Source organism: Pteronotus mesoamericanus, unplaced genomic scaffold (assembly GCF_021234165.1).
Source record: "Pteronotus mesoamericanus isolate MK-2021 breed Mesoamerican mustached bat unplaced genomic scaffold, CSHL_Meso_final scaffold_85, whole genome shotgun sequence".
NCBI lineage: Eukaryota > Metazoa > Chordata > Mammalia > Chiroptera > Mormoopidae > Pteronotus > Pteronotus mesoamericanus.
Window position 1 is genome coordinate 37,249,654 of NW_026555329.1, and position 22,859 is coordinate 37,272,512.

Below are 22,859 nucleotides of genomic sequence, written 5' to 3' on the forward strand. Positions count from 1 at the left end.
TGACTAAGAGATAAATGCAGGAATTTTGTTGTTTTGTTTGATTTTTAATTACAACAGACTTAACACTACTTTTTGGAGGAGTATTTTTTTTACTTCCAGTAATTTTTCATACTATTCTCCAGAAAGCCTTAGGCTTTTCGAAGAACTTAACTGTTACGTGGAGGATGTGCAAGCAGGAACATAACCTTACCACCCTCTTTAACCACAGGCAGAAAAATGTCATAGTAAATAGGAGGTACAAATGCCTACTGTACCCATTAGCAGACATCACTAGTAACTTGTGGCCTTCACTTCATTATATCTGTCTTTGACCTTTTTAACACAACATATCAAGTTGGCACTAGCAATTATTGGGAAAGGCATAGGAGATTAAACTTTTTTCATTCTAGATTCAAAATAGGTGCTTAGATTTCTGGGTACAATTTCATTTGTAGGGATGTTTCTATCAATAGTCAAAAAAAGTTTGAAGGTCACCGCTGTAATGTAATTTATAAAATTAAATTTGTAATGTGAGGTAATTTTTGATTCACATGCAGTTGTAAGAAACAATACAGAGAAAAACTGTGTATCCTTTATCCAGTTCCCTCAACAGTAACATCTTGTAAAACTAATACAGATTCATGACTAGGATATTTTTTTGCCCAGATATTTTATTTTTTATTGAATTTATTGGGGTGACATTGGTTCATAAAACCATACAGGTTTCAAGTGTATAGCTCAACAAAACATCTGTATACTGCATCATGTGCTGTCACTCAAAAGAAAGTCTCTTTTTATCCCCATTTATCCAATTTGCCCACCTCTACTTGTCCTCACCCCCCTTTCCCTCTGGCTGTCACCACACTGTTGTCTGTGTGTATGCGTATGTGTAAATTTTTTTTTGCGTTTAATTCCGTCACCTTTCATCCATCCCCAACTGCCTCCCCCCAACCGCTGTCAGTTTCATATTTCTGTTTTGTTTGCATAACCAGAATATTGATATTGATAATGATCCACCAATTTTTGTTCAGTTTTCCCCAGCTTAACTTTTACTTGGGCATATGTGTATATTTATCACATGTGTGGGTTCCTGTATCCACCACCACAGTTAAGATGAAGAACAGTTCCATTACTACAAGGTTCTCTGGCGTTGCCATCTTATAACTACTCTAATCTTTTCTCCTTATCTATAATTTGTCATTCAAGAATGGTATATACATGGAATTATATAGTATGTGACCTTTCAGGATTGGCTCCCCCCCACTCTCCCCATCCCCCCAGCATAATTTCTTTGAGATTTATCTAAGATGTTGCATGGATCAGTTGTTTGTTCCTTTATGTTGCTAAGTAGCGTTCTTATTTCCTCATTTGGTAGTTAAGACATAGAAGGTGGAGCTTCAGAATTTTCCCTTTAAATGTACAGAACATGCTCTCTTTCATTTTTTCCTGTTACTTTTCTGACTGTTTTCTCCTACTATCTCAATCCCTAACTCCCCAGGACTGCTGAGAGCACAATTTAAAACTTACTCATGTAAATAGCAGTATTTTCTTTTACCTGAAGTTTTAGAATCTATTAACATGTGTGGTGTTATGCCTTACAGTGCTCACTACTTTTTATGTAAAAGTAAATTTTATGTGACTGTTACAAGTTTGAACATTTTTTTTCTTCTTCAGTTGTATAGTGAACAGTATATTCTAAGATAAATAGTTGTGGGCCATATGGCAAGTAAAAAATGGGAATAGGTAACTTTTTTTTAAATCCTCACCTGAGGATATGTTTATTGATTTTTTTTTTTTTTTTTTAGAGAGAGAGACACAAAAACATCGATGTGAGAGAGAAACATTGATCGGTTCCCTCCTGTGTGCGCTCTACCCAACTGAGTGACCCAGCCAGGGCAATAGGTAACTGTTTTAGAATGAAATCACTTTTGTTAGTTTCATTCTTTGGTATGTACAAAGACTAAACTCATACAACAGTTTGTGTGTGTAAAAGGAAAAAGAAATTGTACCTTTATACCTGTAGAATCTGATCTTACCAGATTTTAACTACTGAATTGACACTTGCATGAAAGGCCACATTTTACTAGATTTTACAACAGAGTTTAGTGATCTCCAACACTTTGGGACATGACAAGTATTAATAAAAAGTAATAGCAATGGTGTGTAAAAAGCAGATAGTATTGAAATTAATTATTTGAATTGGAGGGTATTTTGGGGTGGCAATGGAGTATACCAGTACTTTGGCTAGTTGCAGAATTAGTGTTTAGTTTCCCCAAAACCCTGGTAGAAAGAATGACACCCCCTTAAAAATTCCAAATAATTCACTATGTCATATTCATGCATGTATATTTTGAACTAATAAACTTTATTTTTTAGAGCAATTTTAGGTTCACCTCAGAATTGAGTAGAAAATACAGAGTTCCCACATGCCTCCTCCCCACACATAGACATAGCCTTGCCCGACGTCAGTATTCTCCATCATTATGGTACATTTGTTATATTCAGTGAACCAACATTGACATATCCTTATCAACCAAAGCATGTGGTTTACATTATGGTTCACTCCTTGTATTCATGTATTTTTTTTTTTAAGGTCATTCTTCTTGATACTTTACATTGATTCCAATATCAAATTTCTAGTGAGATAAAGGTAGGTAAACTGGTCTGCAAGGTAAACTAGTATGGAGTTCCAAAAACTACTGGCTAATTTGGGAAAGTGCATCCTTCATTCTCAACTATATAGGGCTGATTTGATGCTCATTGGGTATTATCATAAGGAGTGTCATTGGTTTATCCATTTTTTAAAAATTTAATCTTTATCGTATTTTTTTCCCATTACTATTTAGTCCCCTTGTACTCTCCTTCCACAAGCAGTCACCACACTGTTGTCCATATCCTGAGTCCTTTTTGCTCATTAGTGTATTCTTTAAAGAGTTTAATCTTATGAAGCCAGTCTGTTTTGACAAAAATTCTGTGAAAAGGATTTCAGGGTCTGTATGGCCTACATAGTGTATTTTGCCGTGTATAATGTGCCCCCTGTATAGTGGGCACCCATGTTTTTGGCCCAGCCTTTCAGGAAAAAAAATCTTTCATATTAACTTTTTAATTCAGTTTTTTGTTTGTTTATATTTAGAAACAAAACAGATTATTGTATTCCAAGGTAGCATTTTGCATATGGGTATTGTCATTGCTTTCTAGAGTTACACTTTGAACACATATGCATAAGTAAAAGAATTAAAAACATTTATATAGATACAAAATTAGCACTGCCTTTGTATAGTATGCATCCTTAATTTTCCCTCAAAAATTTGGGCTAAAACTATGCATTATTATACACGGCAAAATACAGTATTTAACTGTTAACTCTGTACACAGATTTTTAGTTTAGGAGAATAACTGAAACAGTGTTTTTGGAGTTTGTAATAAACAGGTTCGGCTGTTGACCTTTTTTTTTCTTTCAGTATTATTGGGTTGGCCAAAAAGTTCATTCGATTTTAAAGTAAAAATAATAGACATATTTTTCATTTTCACCAATAATTTTATTGAACATCCTATTCACCATTTTGTTCCACTACCTTCTGCCATCTTTTAGGCAACTTCAAAATTCCATCTTTCCAAAACTTTTTATCTTTTTGAGCAAAGAACTGTTCAAGGTGCCTTTTGCAGTCTTCCAGGGAATTGAAATTTTTTCCATTAAGACGATTTTGTAAAGACCAAAATAAATGGAAATCTTAAGGTGCACTGTCTGGTGAATATGGTGGATAAGTCAGAACTTCTCAGCTAAGCTGTAAGTTTTTGCCTGGTCATCAAAGAAACATGCTTCTTGCGTTATCCTGATGGAACATTATGTGTTTTCTAGAAGTATTTCATCAAGTGCTAGTTCATTATGTGTTTTCTAGAAGTATTTCATCAAGTGCTAGTTCCAGAAGTTTTTCATCAAGTGCTGCTTTCATTTGGTCTAACTGGGAGCAGTGCTTGTTGGAATTAATCGTTTGGCTTCCTAGAAGGAGCTCATAGTGAAGGACTCCCTTTTAGTCCCACCATACACATAACATCACCTTTTTCGGATGAATACCGGCCTTGGGTGTGTGTGGTCAGTAGTGGTTTACTTCACTTGCCCCAGGATCTCTTCTGTTCCATATTATTGTAGAGTATCCACTTTTCATTGCCCATTACAATTTGTTTTAAAAAACAGAACTTTTCATTACATTTAAGTAGAGAATCACATGTGGAAATGCAGTCAAGGTTTTTTTCACTTATGTGGAACCCAGACATTGAAGCGATTAACATAACCATGCTGGTGTAAATGATTTTTAGTGCTTGATTTGGATATTTTGAGTATGTTGGTTGTCTCCAGAGTGGTATAACATTGATTGCTTTCAATGTCTCAAATGATCATTATTAACTTCAACTGGTCTGTCCCACTGTGGAGCATTGTCCAGCGAGAAGTCTTCAGCTTGAAACTTGGCAAACCACTTTAGACATACTTAATCAGTCACAGCACCTTCTCCGTACAATGCACAAACCTTTTTTTTTTTTCTTCCATTTCAGTTGAGTTTTTACCTTTCTTGAAATAATAAAGCATAATTTGCCAAGTGTTGCTTATTTTCTTCTATCTTCAATATTAAAATGGCTACACAAGAATTCACCAATTTTGATTTTTTTTTTAAATGCACACTGACACAAACAGCTGTCACAATACAGTGTAACAGAATTGTTTTGAATGAACTAAAAGACAACTAAGGGCTACTAGAGCCATCTTATGGAAAAAAAATGAACTGTTTGGCCAGCTCAGTATTTTGCATTAGTTTCAGGTGTACAGAATAGTGGTTAGGCTGTATGTTTCGAGTTTGTAATAAAGAGGTTTGTCTGTTGCCTTGGCTGGGTGGCTCAGTTAGTTGGAGTGTTGTCTCCTACACCAAAACGTTGTGGATGTGATTGTCAGGGCCCATACCAAGGGTCAGGTCAGCCTCAGGTCAGGGTGCATACAGGAGACAACCGATCGATGTTTTTCTACTCTGCCCTTCCTCTCTCTGTAAAATCAATAAACATATCCTCTGGAATAGATTGGAACTTCTTAATAGTTCACTTGAATTTTACAAATACAATACATGAGAATTGTTCTCCAATACATACCTTTTAATGACTTTTCCTAAGTATGTAATTCTCGAAAATTTTGCTTGGTTATTATAGAAAACACATAAGTGCCATACACAATCCTTAAAACAATTCAGTTATACTGTGTTCTGTGATTATTTTTAGATGAGGACTAAGGCTTCAAGAGAATAAGTAACCATTATTGATAAGTGACAGGTTTGGAAAGCTGAATGGTTGCTACTTTGATATTGAGTTTAAATAGTTACAGTTGGGTGGAATTGTATTAAACATGATAGTGAAACTCTTATAGTACAAGAAAGTGTACTTTTTGAACATACATACATATATATATATATATATAGGTTTTCATTTTTCTAATAGAATTTATTGGGATGGCACTGGTTAACAAATTTGTACAGGTTTCAGGTACACAGTTCTGTAACACATCATCTATACACTGTATGGTGTGTTTACTTCCCAAAGTCATGTCTCTGTCCATTGCCATTTATCTCCCCTATACATTCCTCCATCTCCTGTCAACTCCCTAGGACCACCAACAGTAACCCTGACTCTAAAGAGACAGATTTTCTAGAGATTTTATTTGCTAGGAAAGTATAAGTTGAATTGGTGAAATTCTTTGTCTCTGGGGACCAAATGGTTATTTAAAGGAGATGCAAATTAAAAATATTTTTCAAGTTAAAATTTTAACTGGTTAGATAGGTGGTCTTTGCTTAAATAATAGTTCTGTTTAGAAGTAATTGAATATACTTAAGCATACATTAGTAATCTCAAATTTGGAACATGGTTCCCTTAATTTATGGATTGCTTTCAATTCACTAGTGAGGTCTGTGTTCCTGACAATAGGGAATTTGAACATCTTTATCCTTCTATTATGTGTGTAGCACTAACCCTGAAATATTTTAAACACATTTTAAACTTTAAACCCATACATCTCTACTTCTATAGTTTTTTTTATTTTTTAAAAGGTTTTTATTTATTTTTTATTTTTAGAGTGGGGAAAGGAGGGAGAAAGAGAGTGAGAGAAACATCAACGTGTGGTTGCATCTTGCATGCCCCCTGCTAGGGACCTGGCCCACAACCCAGGCATGTGCCCTGCACTGGGGATTGAACCAGCGATCCTTTGATTCACAGGCCAGTGCTCAGTCCACTGAGCCATATCAGCTAGGGCTACTTTTGTAGTGTTTTAATGAATTGTTATGAAATGTATTTAAGTTTATAAGTACATCAGGTTTGGAGGAGGAACAAGGTGGTTTTTGATTATCTTCATTATCGTGCCAGTGTTCTAGCATGAGACATTTATGTATTTATTTAATTTTTCCTCTTTTTGAGAGAAACAGTTTTAAGTTTTTTACCCATAACTGTAAAGTCTAGATTATTTATTTTACCAGTCATCTGGCAAATTTTAATTTCAGGCATACTAATGCATGCGTTCTGGAATCAGACTACCAGGGGTCAGATCCTGATCCTGTTGTTTATTAGCTGTGGAACTTTGGGCAAGTTTACCCTCTTTGCCTTATCTGTAAAATAGGGGTAATAAATAGGCTCTTTGCAAGGATTAAGCGAGTATTTGTTAGAACTGTTATAACCTCAGTTGGGAAGGTTTGAGTATCAATCAGGTAAGTGCTCATAGAGCACTGTCTGATACTTTACTAACCCAGTTGGAGAAATACATAATTCATTTTATTGTCGATCTTTTTTGCTTTTTAGAATCTGATATTTATTCCTTTATTTTGATTATCAGGAATAATCTGTTAATGTATTTGGACTAAGATTTAACTAAGATTATCAACCTAACCAACCCCATTTCAGTTGAAGCCCAGAATAGTGAAATGACTTTCCCAAAGTTTCTTAAGCAGTAACTTGGTAATAGATCCTGATCAACAAGTATTCTTTTTATTATGTCTTAGCTACATTAAATAAAAAATTTTTTAAAAAGATTTTATTTATTTTTTTAGAGAGAGGGGAAGAGAAGGAGAGAAACTGATGTGCAAGAGATACTTAGATTGGTTGCCTCTCTGAATCCCCCAAATGGGGACCTGGCCAGCAACCCAGGCATGTGACCTGAGTGGGAATTGAACCAGTAACCTTTCGGTTCGCAGGCCAACACTGAGTCCACTGAGCCACACCAGCAAGGGCTAAATAAAAAATCCTAAATGACTAATGAGGGCAGTTTAATTTCTGATTTATAATGAAGTCTCTGATTTAATTGTGGTCCCTTACAATTTGAGTTTCTTTGTTTCATTTCTATTAGTAATTCAACCCAGAATTAACCTGTTTATTCTCTTAGTGATTCTTGTCCAAATATAAACATTGATTTAATTTTAAATATTAATTGAGCTCTGTGTAAGGTGCTCAGAGAACAGAAAGATAATAACTGACCCTTTCCTCAAAGAGATCATTTTAGATTGGGCCTTTTTATTTGTAATTTTGGGGGGGAAAGTCTTCATTTCCATCCTGTCTGCTTTTGAGTATCATATTCATTTTTTCAGTGATTTTTTTTTGTTTTCTGGGCTTTTTAACATGGCCTTAACAGCAGTTTGAGTCTTCCAGTTTTTCTGATAGGTTTTTTGTTTGTGTGTTTGTTTGTTTTTAAATCCTCATCTGAGAAGAACCATAAAGACTTAATGAGAGAAACAATCACCTGTTGCTTCTAATACGTATCCCTTCTGGGGCTAGAATCCGCAACCTAAGTATGTGCTCTGACTGGGAATTGAACTTGCAATCTTTTGGTGTATGGCAGGACAGCCCAGCCAACTGAGCAACCATGCCAGGACCCGATAGAGTGTTTTCTAGTTTAGTGGCTTTCCTTGCCTTTTATCTTGTTTTTCCTAATTAAGGGTTTTGTTTGTTTGTTTGTTTCGGCATCATTGCTGTTGCTGTGCTAAATCTGTTTTTAATACTGTATTTTCCAGTTTGTTTTTAGTTTGATTTAGTTTCTAGCTTTAATTGTTGTCTTTATTTTGTTTACATTTATATGTATAGAAAAGTAAAGAATAGATTTATCTTTTTAAGAATTAACTGCCGTCTTTGTGTGAGTCCCTTTGGTTTTAGGGGCCATGTTAGATGAAAGTACCTATAATTTTATGCCATTTAAAAATAGCTCAATACTCCTGTGTTCACTTGGTTTCTAGGTCTATTCTGGATAGCAGGTTTTGTGAAGACATTTATTCTTTCTTGGACCTCAGATTTACCAGACATCTCATGGTATTTCCTTTTATATTATATTTTAATGGCTGCCATTTATTCTCAATGTATTTTGTATATATTTTACTTGCCAGTTGGATAACCAGGTTTTGTTGTTGTTTTTTGATTCACATATAAGATGTGAAAGCTTTGTGCTAATGGTTTGGATTGTAATGAATTTTTTCCTCTAGTTATACCTGTGTTACAAGCTCATATCTTTTCTGCTTATTACATTGGGTTTCTCTTCCTTTTGTTTCTATTTTTTAAGGTACAATGATTTAATTCTAATGAATTTATGATTTTATTAAATATCAGCTTGGTTTTTAAACTGAGTTTTCTGGGTATAGGGTTTTTGATATTAATGAATATAGTGAAGTTATTTGGCAATTTATGGTCTCAACAGACATGACCTCTTGTCTTCTGAACTTCATGTGAGTTCTTCCTTATTGAATCATACTCAGAGTCTGTGATTCTGTTTCACATATGGTGGTGTCCTTAGCCTGGGGATGAGCTTCTGTGTTTTTCAGAGATGCTTTTCTGGAGAGGCGTCATGTAGTAGTTTTTATAGCACTTAACTGTATAGATTGATAACTCATTTGATAAATGCGGCCAGCGCTGCAATTTTATTCTGGTGCTCTAATTCATCCACCAATTCTTTGTAGAGTGCCTGTTATGTCCCAGGCACTGTGCAGGGCTTGAGAGACAGGCAGCAATCCCACAAATAAAAGCTATTGTCTGAAACTGGCTTATGGCAAACTCTTCACTGCTATTTAAAATCAACTTAATTGTAGTGTTATTGAGGATTGTGTATTTATTCAATATATAAAAATAGGATGTATCACTAAGTACATACTTAAAAAGATTCTTTTAGGTTAGAGATACTACTCAGTTACCTAAAAGAGTGCATAATGATTTGATTTCTGCTTTCCCATTTTTGCCTTTGTTTCTTAAAAAAAAAGCATAGCTGGGTATTTAACAACATATACCTGAAATATAAGATTTCCAATGAATTTAACATAAAGATAAGCTGAGGGAAAAATGTCTACCAACTAGGCGCTACCAAAAGGGAAGAAAAATATTTTAAACACTTGTAACTGTTACCTGTTGTTAGGTCCAAACCCTCAGCATTTTAGAGGCATACAGAATTATTTAACATTTGAATAGAACAAACTTAAAGTTTTGTATATTGCTTGCATTTTGTCATTTAGAAATAGTGTCGCGCAGGTTAATAAATACAGCTTTTTTGAAGTAGGTCTTAATATGGTGACAGGTGCAGAAACGGACATAAGACAACTTCTTTTCTCCTTCTGCTGTTTTTAGAGGACAATTTTAATTTGATGGAACAAGCCATAAAAACATGGCATGTAGAGAACCATAATTTATTTTTAAAAACTATTAGAAGACTTAAACGAGAACTAAAGAGTTTTTCTAGCCACACTTTTTTGGTGTGTGCGTGTGTGATGGTATAACAGTAACTCTTGTGTGTGGCTACCACTTACTGATTGCTAAATATGTGTAATGCAGCATATGAAGTGCTTTGCATTCATTATTTCCTTCACAGAAACACTAAGAAGATAAATCCTCATTTTATAAATTAGAAACTAGATGCCTAAATAAGTTCAGTGTTTACATTTTAAACTTTTAGGTACAATTGCCTATTATTGTATATTTTTATAGTAGTAACTTGTAATCTAGTAGCTTTCCCTCAGTCATATATGATTTAAAAGGAAAGAGTAGTATTCTTGAAGAATTCAAATCACCATTTCCACATTATTTTCCTCTTTTGGTATTTTCCCTCATAAGGTATGAGCTCACAGTCTGCATCATCTTTGAAATAGGAATTAACCTGAGTGGGTATTCTCAAGCTTACTTGTCAAAATTAAAGATAAATACAAGAATTACTATTTGAAGAAATTGCATTTCAGTATTTCAGGTATAACATGACACATAGTTCTGACTGTTGCTCTTTTGATGTTTATAGGATTATCTCTATCTGTTTTTTTCCTGAGCTGTACTATATCATTGCTGAAAAGATTTTGAGTAGGTATTTCACAAACAGTACATATAGCAAGTGTTATCAGTAAATTTAGATTTTAAAAATTGATGTTGAGGTTGAACATATTTTTGGTGTTATGGTAAATTTGTTTTACAAAACATTTCAAGCAGATACATTTTCTCTACTAATAATCTATAATTAAGACATAAAGAACTCCCTCAATGTACATGTGTTTCTGTAGTATGGAAAATATCAACCACTGTAAAATAGTTGATTTTATTACAAATAAAATAGCTTCCCTTTTCTACATATATAAACAATAGCATGGAATTAGTTCCAATCCTAGTTTTATCTCTTAAATTGAGCAACCTTGGTTAAGTTATTCAGCCTTTCCTGCTGTTGTGTTCCTCAATGGCAAAGTGGAGATCTATATCTCAGAGTTGTGGGAATTAAATAGATCATCCATATAAAAGCTTAGTATGGTGCTTAGTCCATAGTAAGTACTCAGTATGTGTTTATTTTTAGATCGCACTGAACCAAAGACCTGTCTTTGGATACTAATGCTATAAGAAATTACATTTTATTTTTAAAAATGAATAATACAACTTTTGTTCCTCACTAAGCAGTATAAATAGTGATCCTTCTTTTGACATCCTAAATTCATTTCTTAGGGAAGATTATGAATCAAACATTTTTGACCACAGTCACATAGCATAATTTCAGAAAAATAAAATAGATTTCCTGAGCATATTCTAATATATATCAATATTTTAATAAAAAATGCTTTCCTCATGTTTTTTACTCACTATTAATTGTTGTAGTGTGACTGTTGCTAGAAATAGGAAGATGATTTTCTTAACTTCTTGTTCCCTTTTCTTTTGAACAGGGTTTGTGGATGCACTTAGATGTTTGCAATGAGCACTGTGGCTGGCATGCCCCAGTGTTTTGGATACCAATGCATAGGACTCCATAGTAATCGAATTTATCAGAGGCGAACGTCATGAGCATAGTGATCCCATTGGGGGTCGATACAGCAGAAACGTCATACTTGGACATGGCTGCAGGCTCAGAGTAAGTATTGTAAGGTATTTTTGGATAGAGAGAGGCAAAATACTTCATGCAATTTTTTTTTAGCACAGGCAAGCAGTGCGTGACTTACATTTATATTTTTCTCATTTTTGACTCTTGGCTAAAATAAAATACCAGAAGATTAAAGGCAAAAATCCTTTTAACTAAAATTACTTGTATAAATAACTTAGAGTCAAAATGATGTATCTTTTTCTAAGTCTTTTTTTTTGTAATTTATTGATTTATCAGAGAAAGAGACAGACAGACATCAGTTTGTTGTCCCACTTATTTATTCATTCATTGGTTGATTCTTGTATGTGCCCTGACTGGGGATTGAACTCAGAACCTTGGTGTATCGGAAATGCTGTAACCAATTGAGTTGAAAAACAAAAGTCAAACCGTTTATTTATTTATTTTTAATTTTTGTTTTTTAATCTTCACCATAGGATGTTTATTGATTTTTAGAGAGGGAGAAATGGATTGAGAGAGAGAGAGAAATATCGATGTGAGAGAGAAATAATCAGTTGCATCCTGTACGTGCCCCGACTGGGGATCTAATCCACAATCTGGGTATATGCTCTGACTGGCAATCAAACCCACAAACCTTTGGCGTACAGGATGATGCTCCAATCACATGAGCCACCCAGCCATGGCTCAAGCCTTTTTTAAATAAGAAAAAGGGAGTGTTTCCTGCTGGATGATTATTTTGATATTTTTTGTTTTTATGGGAGCCATTTCTAATGGACTCAGTGAAAGGTTCTTACTCTGCCTATAAGCTATTTGGTCTAGGCACTTGTGTGGATAGATTTTGTCTTATCTTGTTTTTGAATGACCAGCCACTTTGACACTAAGTTATTGCTGTGAAGATTGATTGTTTTAGGGAATTGCAAGGGGTTGAAGTGACAGTGTTAGAAGTTGAAGGGTGGAAAGATGCATATGTTTGTTCTCTGAGTCAGTATATAGTTGTTTAATGGGACTCTTACTGACAAGAAAGTTGAACTTAATGGAATTTAAATTCTTTAAAAAAGGAAATTTATTTTAGAGCTGCTAGAACTGGTATACGGAGAGGAGGAAAATTCTTACTCTTTTGCTGGCATTTCAAGTAGCATAGGGTATTTTTACCACTGCTGCTTCTGCCATTGGGAAAGAGAGAGATGCTCTGTAATATTCTTAAAATATACTATACAGTTCATTGAACTGTATAATTATTGTAATTAGTTTTTAAGAACCATTATGTTTTATGTACTGTGTATTAGTTATTTTTATTGTGAAATAATAGATTTCCAAAGAAGGCACTCTTGTGACAGTTGATTGCTGCGCCAATAGGGCCACTACTAAGAAAGGAAAGAATGTGGAAGTAGGGCTTGAGAGGCAAGGGATTACAAGTCTGAAGTAGTCTTTCCTAATGTAAAGCATCTTATAGATGCAAATCCATATCTGGTTATAGTGACAAGCATTTATTGGTAATAGTCAAAGATTCTTTGTGTCTTAAAAATACTTTGATGGTGTTTTTTAAAATGAGCCTTTTAAGCAATTAATACAAGATATAATTCATGAAATATTATTTATATACTAGATAGGAATTTGTCTAGTATACCATGTGAAATATCTGTGCCTTGTTTGAATATCTGATATGGCTGCTATAAGGCAATTCATAATGAAATTATGAAAACCACATAACTCTACAGTTAAAAGAGAATGAATAATAATACATTGAAAGAGAGCAGTGTAGGGAATAGTTTCCTATTTTATTAAATACATTTATAAAGTATTAATGGAATATAAGTGTGATTTGTGTTATGGAGCCAAATCTTTTTTGGTGTAAATGTGGTCATTTTGATTACAGAAATATTACCAAGTTTGTAGGTAATTACAGAATGACTATCTTTGAAGATGTATTTTCTTTTAGGAAACTTTGTTTTCCTATTCTACATAGTTCCTGCCACTCAGTGGACACAAAGTATAGCTAGTCCCAGTTTTTACTCTGGGACAACCATCAGGCTTTTTTTTTTTGGCTTAATTTCCAAGTTTTTAAATTCTCTTTTTAAATGTAAAACCTGGAATTTTGGGGGGAAAACTTACGTCCTGGAAGCTTGAAAAAAATCGTAAATCACATTTTTTCCCCTTTTGACAGATACATAAAGCTTTTGGAGCTGTTTTCATAAGAGGTTTTTATTGATTTATTATTATTTTTTTTTTTGTAATTCTCACCCATTGATTAGAGAGAAAGGAAGGGGTGGGGAGAGAGAAACATCGATGAGAAAGAGAAACATTGATCAGTTGCCTCCAGTATACACCCCAACCGGGGATGGTACCTGCAACCTCAGTATGTGTCCCAACTGGGAATCGAACATGTCACCTTTTAGTGTATGGGATCATTCTCCAGCCTACTGAACCACGTGGCCAGGGGTGTTTATGTAAGAACTTTTGACACAATTAACATGTGGCTTTCTTTCAATTTCAAATACATAGTCAAAAGATAGTATAGTTGTGTAAGATGCAGGCTGCTGGAGGACCGGTTCATGGGACTTTCATGTACATGTAAACCTCCTGTGAAGCTACGTAATTATTTCAGAATAAGATGTTTTTTAAAAAGAGAAGATTACATTTTGTACTCATGTGACTATATACCATTATTGATTTTTTTGTTAAGTTTTTTTAATCCTTGCCCAAGGATACATTTATTGATTTTGTGAGAGAGAGACAGAGACAGAGTGACATCGATGTGAGAGAGAAATTGGACCTATATGCACCCCGACTGGGGACTGAATCCACAACCTAGGTATGTGCCCTGACTGGGAATTGAACCCTCAACCTTTCTGTGTGCGGGACAATGCTCCAACCAACTGAGCCACACTGGCCAGGGCTATGGTAGTTACTTAAAAGAAAAGATTGTACTGCTAAAATACAGTGTATCACTAATAAACTAATTTAAGATTTAGGAGGTACTTAGTTATTTTTTATTAAATGAATTAGTGTACTGGACCAAATAAATACTCTAATAAGGGTATAAGACAGAATTTTTTGGATCACTTAGAATCTATCTAGTCTATCTGTAGCATCTTACAGATAGGAAATTGAAGGCCTAATTCAGGATCATTGAAGAATGGATTTGTTAATTTGTTTCAGTATTTCCATATTCAGTACCAGTTGCTCGTGGATTATTGTGTCTCTAAATTAAAAGTCATTATTCTCACCAAGTCCAAGTTATTCTTTGTTACATATTTATTTTCTTCTCACCACTAAGTGTTGAAAATCTTGCATTTGTTTTGCCTTTCCTTTGGAGTTAGGGCACTTGTAGTTTACTCCTTTTTTTTCTCTATTACCTTGCCAAGAATTGGCTCTTCCTGAATATTTGAACTAAAAAAAAAAGGGGTTTAAAATACTTTAAGAATAACTGAGAAGCAAATATTGATCAGCTATGATTTAGGGATATCTTTTAATAAGAGGATTAAAATTTTGTTTTACTAGCCAAAGCTTTTTCTTAAGCAATTGTAAACATTTTCATAGTCAAATCTAACAGATGTTTTATTTAAAAATAACTTTACTGTACATAGATTTAACAAATCAAAACCTAGACCTTGGTGAATAGAAATGGAGTTGTAGCCAATGGCTATGTTGGACACTCTAACATACCCTAAAAAACTGCATATTAGCCACTCTTAGATCTCATTAGGAAGCTTTTATCTGTAGTTTGTTTGTCCTGAGATTTGAAAAATACAAAACCAACATACAGGTTAACATAATGACTGGTTTTCTCACCTAGTGCTTGGTGTAATACTTGGTACAGTTGAAAATGTGAATGGGTAAGGATATATTTAAAGGGAAAACTGAACTGAATGTAAATATTTTTTTAAAACTTGATAAGCAAAATGGTAACTGGAATACCTTTCTTACCAGGAAGCTGTATCTGTAAAGTTTTTTAATTAACTACAGGTCCATAAATGTAGGCTAATGCTAGAAATAGACTCCTTCCTTCTAGAATACTTTCATATGCTAGAGCATACAATCCAAGAAAAAAGAACATTTTGGATCATCATTTATAAGCAAGCATCAACTCTGTGGAGAATGGGTGTTCTAGAGGTTTAGGTTACGAAGTTGAAGTGTAAACTTTTATCGCTACTCTTAAGGAAGTTATAATTAGATGAAAAGTCAGAACTTTAGATCAGAAATATACAGTAGAAATATAATGTGAGATATATGTGTACTTTAAAATTTTCTAGTAGCCATGTTAAATAAGTTTTTAAAAAGGTGAAAATAATATTATTAAACATTTTATTTAACTACATATATCCAGAGTATTATCATTTTTACATCTAATTAGTATAAAAATATTAATGAAATGTTTTGTGTTTTATTTTTCACACTAAGTGTTTAAAATCTGGTATGTATTTTATACTTTAAGCATCTTTCAGTTTTAACTGGCCACAATATTTCAGGTGCTCAGTATCTATATGTTGTGGCTTACTGTATTGGTTAGAGAAGCTGTAGGCTGGGGAACAAAGTGGTAGGACTCAGAGGAGAAAAGAACAATGAAGCCTAGGCTAGTTATGACAGTTTACAAAGTGAGATCATAACAATCTACCGCATTCTGAATAAGAAAGATAAAGATATAACTAAAATGTAGATGTTCTCAGTTTATAGGTGAGGAAACTGAAGTCACTGAGCAGATAAATGACAGAGGCAAATTTTAATGATGTGTTGATTTTAGGCCTTTTCTGTCACAGCGTCTCTACTAATATCACAAAGAATGATTCTTATAACTACTTTGCTTTGATATATGGTTTATGTAAGTGGTAGTTTCAATTTTAGAAGTAGTAAATTCAACATAATAAATGACTGCATATAACAATGATATTTTCAGGTCTTTGCTCAAGATAAGGAATGTAAAAGAAAACCTAGTCTCTCTTATCACTAGATAGATAGGAAAGTTGAGCCAGAGTTCAGCTGTTTATGAGATTTATATGTTTTTTTTTGGTCCACTTCTCTTCTTTTTCACCTCTTCTGCTTCTGGCATTCCAACCGTCTGAATTCCTAAATTGATTAAATAAGCAAAAAAAAAAAAAAAAAAAAAAAAGGAAAGAAAGAAAAAGAGAAACCCTTCTGGAGCTGGAAAGTGGGAAGAGGTATAAATGGGGAATGTTACATTTCTTATTTCCTAGCCTTTTTAAAAAAGAAAAGCCAAATTACTTTTCCCTCTCAGAGACTGGGAGCGTGATTGCAAATACTGTATTCCTTTTCATATTGTTATTATCAAATATTCCTTGGTCTCATTAGCAATTATTATGATGAGCTTTTATATAAGTAAGTGTTATTTTAAGATGAGATGGACAAATTAGTAAATGTGACATACGTAAGTTAGAGGTGAGCTGTTTGGAGGGAGGGCTCATAGTACTGTGCCTGGCAATGTACTAAAGTGAGAGATCTGAGTTTTCAGTTATGCCTACTGCTAACATACTAGTGAGCCCTTTAAGAAACCACTCAATTATCGTGAACTTTGGTATCTTTATTGGAAAAAGAGTGCTTGTATTGAAGTATTAATGTGATTCTTTTTGACTCCAAATTTCTGAGATTCAGTTAATTTACTTTTCACCACCTGCATTTTGCTATAGTATTTAATACTGATTTCAGCGTCACTAGAGGCACCTCCTAATAGAATTTATTGTTGAAGTGGTTGGATGCTTTTAGCCTGTATTAATATAACTGAAGATACTAAAATATTTTGTGTATAATAAAATGGTTCCAGTAGCTTTTTATTTGTTCAATTTTCACTAATACTTAACATTTGTGCTTATGATTCTTTACACTTAATCCAGTATCAAGAAACTAATGCTTTCTGCTGTTCTTAACATAGTGATTTACTTATCCTAATTAGGAAGTACTTTCACTTAAATGTGACTTTGTTTTAATATTCAAAAGTTTGTTTTAAAGTAACGTCCTAGAGTTGTTTAGAACTATTCTTAAAATGATGCCAAATTTCTCATTTGTTTTCATACTAATTTTTTTCACTTGGGATACTGAATACAGAGCTCAGTATACCCAAACAGCTGTCTATAACAGTGTATAAGGCCTCTTAACCTTCCCAGCAAAAATCAGGCAGATATTATTCCCATTTTATAAAAGAAATGCAGCCTAAGGAGATAACAAATTTATCTTAGACTACATAAGTAATAAAAAGTAGAGGTAGGTTTTAACCCAAGGTTGCTTAGCTCTAGATCAATGATGCCACATAGGTCAGAAGAGCCAGAGTTTTGTTAAAAATGAGTTAAATGAAATAAAGTGCCCCATATGATAAACTGAGGACAATTGTTAAATGAAACCTGGTCTCCATTTTAAAAAATTTCTTGTATGCTTGTAATGTATATAATTTTAATATGATATCTTTGAAAAATAATAGGTTTATAACAAGGATGAAAGAAATGGAAAGTTTTGATCACTAATCTGAAGGACCATGTGAAGAACTCACAGAGATCTTTTACATCCATTGTAAAAGGTCCATTACATCCTGTTAGGAGCCAATTTATCCCAATTTATCCTGATATATGCTATTAAGATACCCTAATGTGTCATTGAATGTTTTAACATTAAAAGTAAAATTAGATGTTTCACCTAAAACACTGGTATAAACTTCTAATCAGAAACAAACTGTATTTTCAAGATTTATACAGGGAAGAAATTAAGTTTTTGATGGGGAAGAAGGAAATCATAAAAGTTCAATTTCTGAGGAATCAGACCTTATTATTCTATAAACTTTTTTCTCTATAAATGCCCCTCTTAATTTAATGATCAGCACTTTTCTGTTTTTAGATCTTAAGTTCAGTTCACTTAACTTACTTAAATGTCTGCACTAAGAATGTATAATATGGTTTGGATGATAATTTCTGATTGCTTTTTAGAGAGGATTTTTTTTATAAAAAAAAATTTTTAGAATTTGTAAAGTGATTCCAGAAAAATGTGGCAACATTGGAAGATTACAGTAAAAGAATGGTAATTGCTCTGCTTTCTAAGTTTCTGACAATAATTTAAAACTAAAACACATTTGAAAATAGCCTACTTTTGTTTTTAAGAATGGAAATATTATGTAAAGAAATAATTTTAATAACCAAAAATGTTCTCCATGTTTAAGTTTGTGAAGTAATGAGGGATAAAATGACTCAAGATTACCAGAACTCAAAGGCTTTGTGAAACTTCTAATAAAGTGACACTACCATTTTGTAATACAAAAATGAGGTAAAGCTATTTACCTTATTAAGTCACTAATCCACAGGCATAAATAGTAAATTTCATAGGTCTAGTGGGGACAATTGCAGTTTGGTGGGAAAAGTACTAGACCAATTTAAAAGAGATCTGGGCTTTAATGCTTTCTTTGCTATTATAGCACCATGTGACTTAGAATTGAGTTCATTTAACAAATGTGGAAACTGAAACCCAGAGAATTTATATGGCATGTCCCAAGGATACATATTGAGTTAGTGACAGAGTTAGGGCTTGAATCTAGAGTTTGTGGCACCAAGATCAGTCATCTTGTCTGTAAAACTGGAGGTTGGACGATATGATCTTTAAAATATCTTCAAGGACACTGCCTGAACATCACTTTGGAGCAGCATTGATTCTGTGTTCCTGAACAGTTCCTGTCCTACTGCACTCTGTCCCACACCAAGCAGGACATCAGCTGACTCTCCACCCCTAGCTTCATGACATCATTGTCTAGGGGTCTGGGAACTGCTGTCCACACTATACCTATCTAGACTCAGCAGGAACAGATCTACTACCACCAGTTCTAGGCTAGAAGAAATCTTCCAGTCTGAAGAATGGAAATGATACCCTGACCCTCCCTTAGGGCCAGAAACAAACCAGCTCTATCACATCTTTGTTCTACCTGCGTTACTTACCAAATCTTAGCAACAGCATTTTATATTCTCCAGGCCCCCCACATCACCTAATGAGCCAGTGGGCTTGGGAGTGACTAATTTAGATTAAATCTTGACTTGATGTCAGTATTATCTGTGCATCTCATTCCTATAATTTCTTGAGCACTGTCTAAATTGTAGGGTCATTCAGATGCTTGAATCCTTTAATTGTTCTCCTTTTTTATTCTTCCTCCTGCTACATGTTAATTTGGTTTTTACAGTACTTTTACCATGCTACTATCACATTGACACTAATGCATTGTTTTCAGGCCTTATATTGCTTGTTCCCTTAGTAGGATTTCATACTATTGACTCTTGGTACTTTTGACTTCCGTGATTTTCTTTTTCTTTTAATTATAATAAAATACACATAACATAAAATTTACCATTTTAAATACTTTTAGGTATACAGGTCAGTGCTGTTAAGTACTGTCAGTCTTGTGTAACCATCACTACTGAATCACTACTTTTTCATAATCCCAGCAGAAATTTTGTACTAATTAAACAACCTCTTATTTCCTCCAGGCGCTGGAGGAAATAACCTCAATCTTTATTGTCTGTCTCTATTTGCCTAGTCTAGATATCTTATATAAATGCAATAATAAAATACATATTCTTTTGTATCTGGCTTATTTCACTTAGCATAATATTTTCTAGGTTCATCCATGTTGTGGCATGTATCAGAATTCCATTCCTTTCTATGACTGAATAATACTCCATTTGCCTTCTACGATTCACTGTCTATATAGAAGTTAATGTGATGTACCACATTTTATTTATCTCTTCATCTGTTGAGCGACACTTGAGTTATTTCCACCTTTTGGCTATTGTAGGTAATACTGCTATAGATATTGGTATACAAGAATCTGTTTGAGTCCTTGATTTCAAGTCTTATGGATATGTATTTAGGAGTGGAATTGCCAGGTCATAGGGTAATTCTGTTTAACATTTTGAGAAGACACCAAACTGTTTTCCATCTGATTTTCTTTTTATTCTTTAATCTCCTTTTCAAATGTTTTTTCTCCTGTTCCTTAAATATTTATGTTTTCTAAGAGTCTATACTTAGTTTACTTTGTAAACTGTCCTGGAGGTTTCATCCACTTGTATAACTTTCACCATTTCCAGTGTGTTCATGACTTCCAAATTATCCTTAACCTAATTCTGTCTTGTGAGCTCCACCCATTCAATCCTCTACATTACTAGACCCCTTAATTTAGATATGACTATAAAGTACATGTTTGTTGTAGAAAATGCTGTTTTACTTTCCAGGTTGTTTTGGAATTTAAAATTAAATTTAGAGCCAGGGTCAGCAAACTTTTTCTGTAAAGGGCCAGAGAGTAAGACTTCGAACAATATGGTTTCTGTTGGAGCTACTTAGCTCTGTTGTAGTGGAAAGTGAGACAGTATGTTTAAATGAATGGGCATGACTGTATTCCATTAAAATTTTGTTTACAAAGTTAGGCAGCAGGGTAGGTTTGGCTCAGGGATCCTATTTTCTGGACCTCTTGTTTAGAGAAAGTGAATCTTAAGAAGCTACAGCTTCTAATAAAGAGTGTCATTTTTCTCTGATTTCATTGGCTTAGGCAAGTACTACTAGTTCAGTGGTATGACTTACTTTAAAATTGTAACAACAGATAAGAATTTTGTACTCATTTATTAAAAATATTGAGCGCTTATTATATACCAGCTAGTGTTTTAGGTGTTGGAGACACAACTCTGTATCTTAAATCTTGTATTTATGTTCATATTGTTTTTCCTCTTGTAAGATGGGAAAACAACACTTTGCTTATTAGAGTCCTGCTCTTAAAAGTTGCCCTCTGGATTTCATCCTCTCTCATCTTTTCAAGATCTTGATACTTTACTCTTGCTTAAAGTTATTCCACATCTCCAGTATCTTCAGTTTCTCTCTATATTAGATCATTCTCATTCATACAAATATCTTAAAACTCCTGCTCTTTTTTATATATTATTTAATTTCTCTGTTCTTATGAGAAAACTCTCTGAAAGCGTTGTTTGCACTCAACATCAGGCTGCACAATACTACTATAACTACCCATGTTGTTCAAGTATTTGGTAGTCTTTTATAATTTACCTAGATTTCTCAAAATTTGGTGTAAATAACCATTTCCTCCTAGTAGAGAGATTTAACTTTGTTGGCTCTCTGGGTACCACACTTAACTGGCCACTCTTTCTCATGTTTTTGCTTTCTACCCCCAAATCTGGTGGTGACCCTCCTCCCTCTACTTCTTTTTCTTTAAAACTCCACTTCTATCCAGATGTATAAGCCAAAACCCTGAAGTGTCATTCTTGATTGCTCCTTTTCCTTCACCATCCACATCTAATTCATTGGTCCAGTCTGTGTCTTCCTCCACAATACACTTAGAATCAGTACAGTTTTCTCCATTTCTAGTCCAGCTCTTTGCCATATCTTGTCTAGACACTGCAGTAAAGTAGTCTGTTGTGGTGTATTTTTTGTTTGTTTGGTTTTTTGTGCTGTACAATTCTTTATGTAGAAGTTAATATAATTCTTCTGAGGCATAAACCAAATCATATACTCATATTTTGCTGTGTATAATGAGCACTTTTTTTGCCCAAATTTTTGAGGGAAAAATAAGGATGCGCAATATATATGGGTAGTATTATTTCCGTATCTATATAAATGTTTTTAATTCTTTTTAAAATTTCTTGTACCTTGTATCTGTTCTTGTGTTTTGTGATTATTTCATAAAATTTTTTGTACTATAATATGTTAAAAAATAAATGCTAAAATTTATTTATAATACAAAAAACAAGTATCTAAATATAAACAAATAAGTAATTGAATTAAAAAATTAAAATGAAAAATTTTTTTCCCTGAAGGTTTGGTTCAAAAACATGGGTGTGCATTATGCATGGGAGTGCCTTATACACAGCAAAATATGATAGCTCTCCCACTTGAAAACCTTCCAGGGGTTTCTTGTTTCACTTAACACCTAAAATAAAATCCTAATCTCTTTGGGCCCCAGAGGCCCCACTTCTCTAATCTCTATTGTGTACTCTCCCTTTAATCTATTATTGCTCCCACATTGACATTATTTTCTGTGTTCTTTTGAACTTTCTAAATTTGTTTATGCCTGGGACTTTGTATTTACAGTTCCCATTGCCTGGAAAATTCTTTTCTTCTTAGCATAGTCTTAGCTGAGCTCAAATGTAACTTTCCAGTAAGGCCTTTTCTCTTCACACTATCTAAAATAGTATCTGAATAACCTCTCTGTAATCATCTTGTTTTATTTCATTATTTCTTCTCTATCTTTTTACTCACCGACAAGCTTCATGAGTACAAACACATTATCTGTTTTATTATAGAGTGTCTGCAGCACCTAAAACAGAGCTTGGCATATAGTAACTATTGAGTTTTGAATTAATATTGCTTGAATGTCTGCTGGTTTATTATACAGAAATGATTATTGAATGGTCATAACTTAGCTAATTTCATTACTGTTTAGGAGAGACAAAACTAAAGCTAGATATACAGTGTGGGGCTAAAGGAGGTTTACAGTTGTGAATATAGGAAACAGTTTATTCTTGTAATATTATTTATTAATTACCATATTAGCTTCCATATG

The 22,859-nt window shown here is 33.7% G+C and overlaps 1 protein-coding gene across 2 annotated transcripts in view; it reads left to right on the forward strand.

Moving 5' to 3' along the window:
• KMT2E (lysine methyltransferase 2E (inactive)) overlaps window positions 1-22,859 on the forward strand; it is an 87,187-nt gene that overhangs the window by 14,542 nt on the left and 49,786 nt on the right. The window contains exons 2-4 of one of the 2 annotated variants that reach the window (XM_054564581.1): window positions 1,785-1,881; window positions 8,229-8,301; window positions 11,163-11,347. In XM_054564581.1, coding sequence (XP_054420556.1) covers window positions 11,277-11,347 — 71 coding nt within the window. In that variant the 5' untranslated portion in view covers window positions 1,785-1,881; window positions 8,229-8,301; window positions 11,163-11,276. The remainder of the gene's footprint in view (window positions 1-1,784; window positions 1,882-8,228; window positions 8,302-11,162; window positions 11,348-22,859) is intronic. The other variant, XM_054564582.1, reaches the window with a different exon arrangement.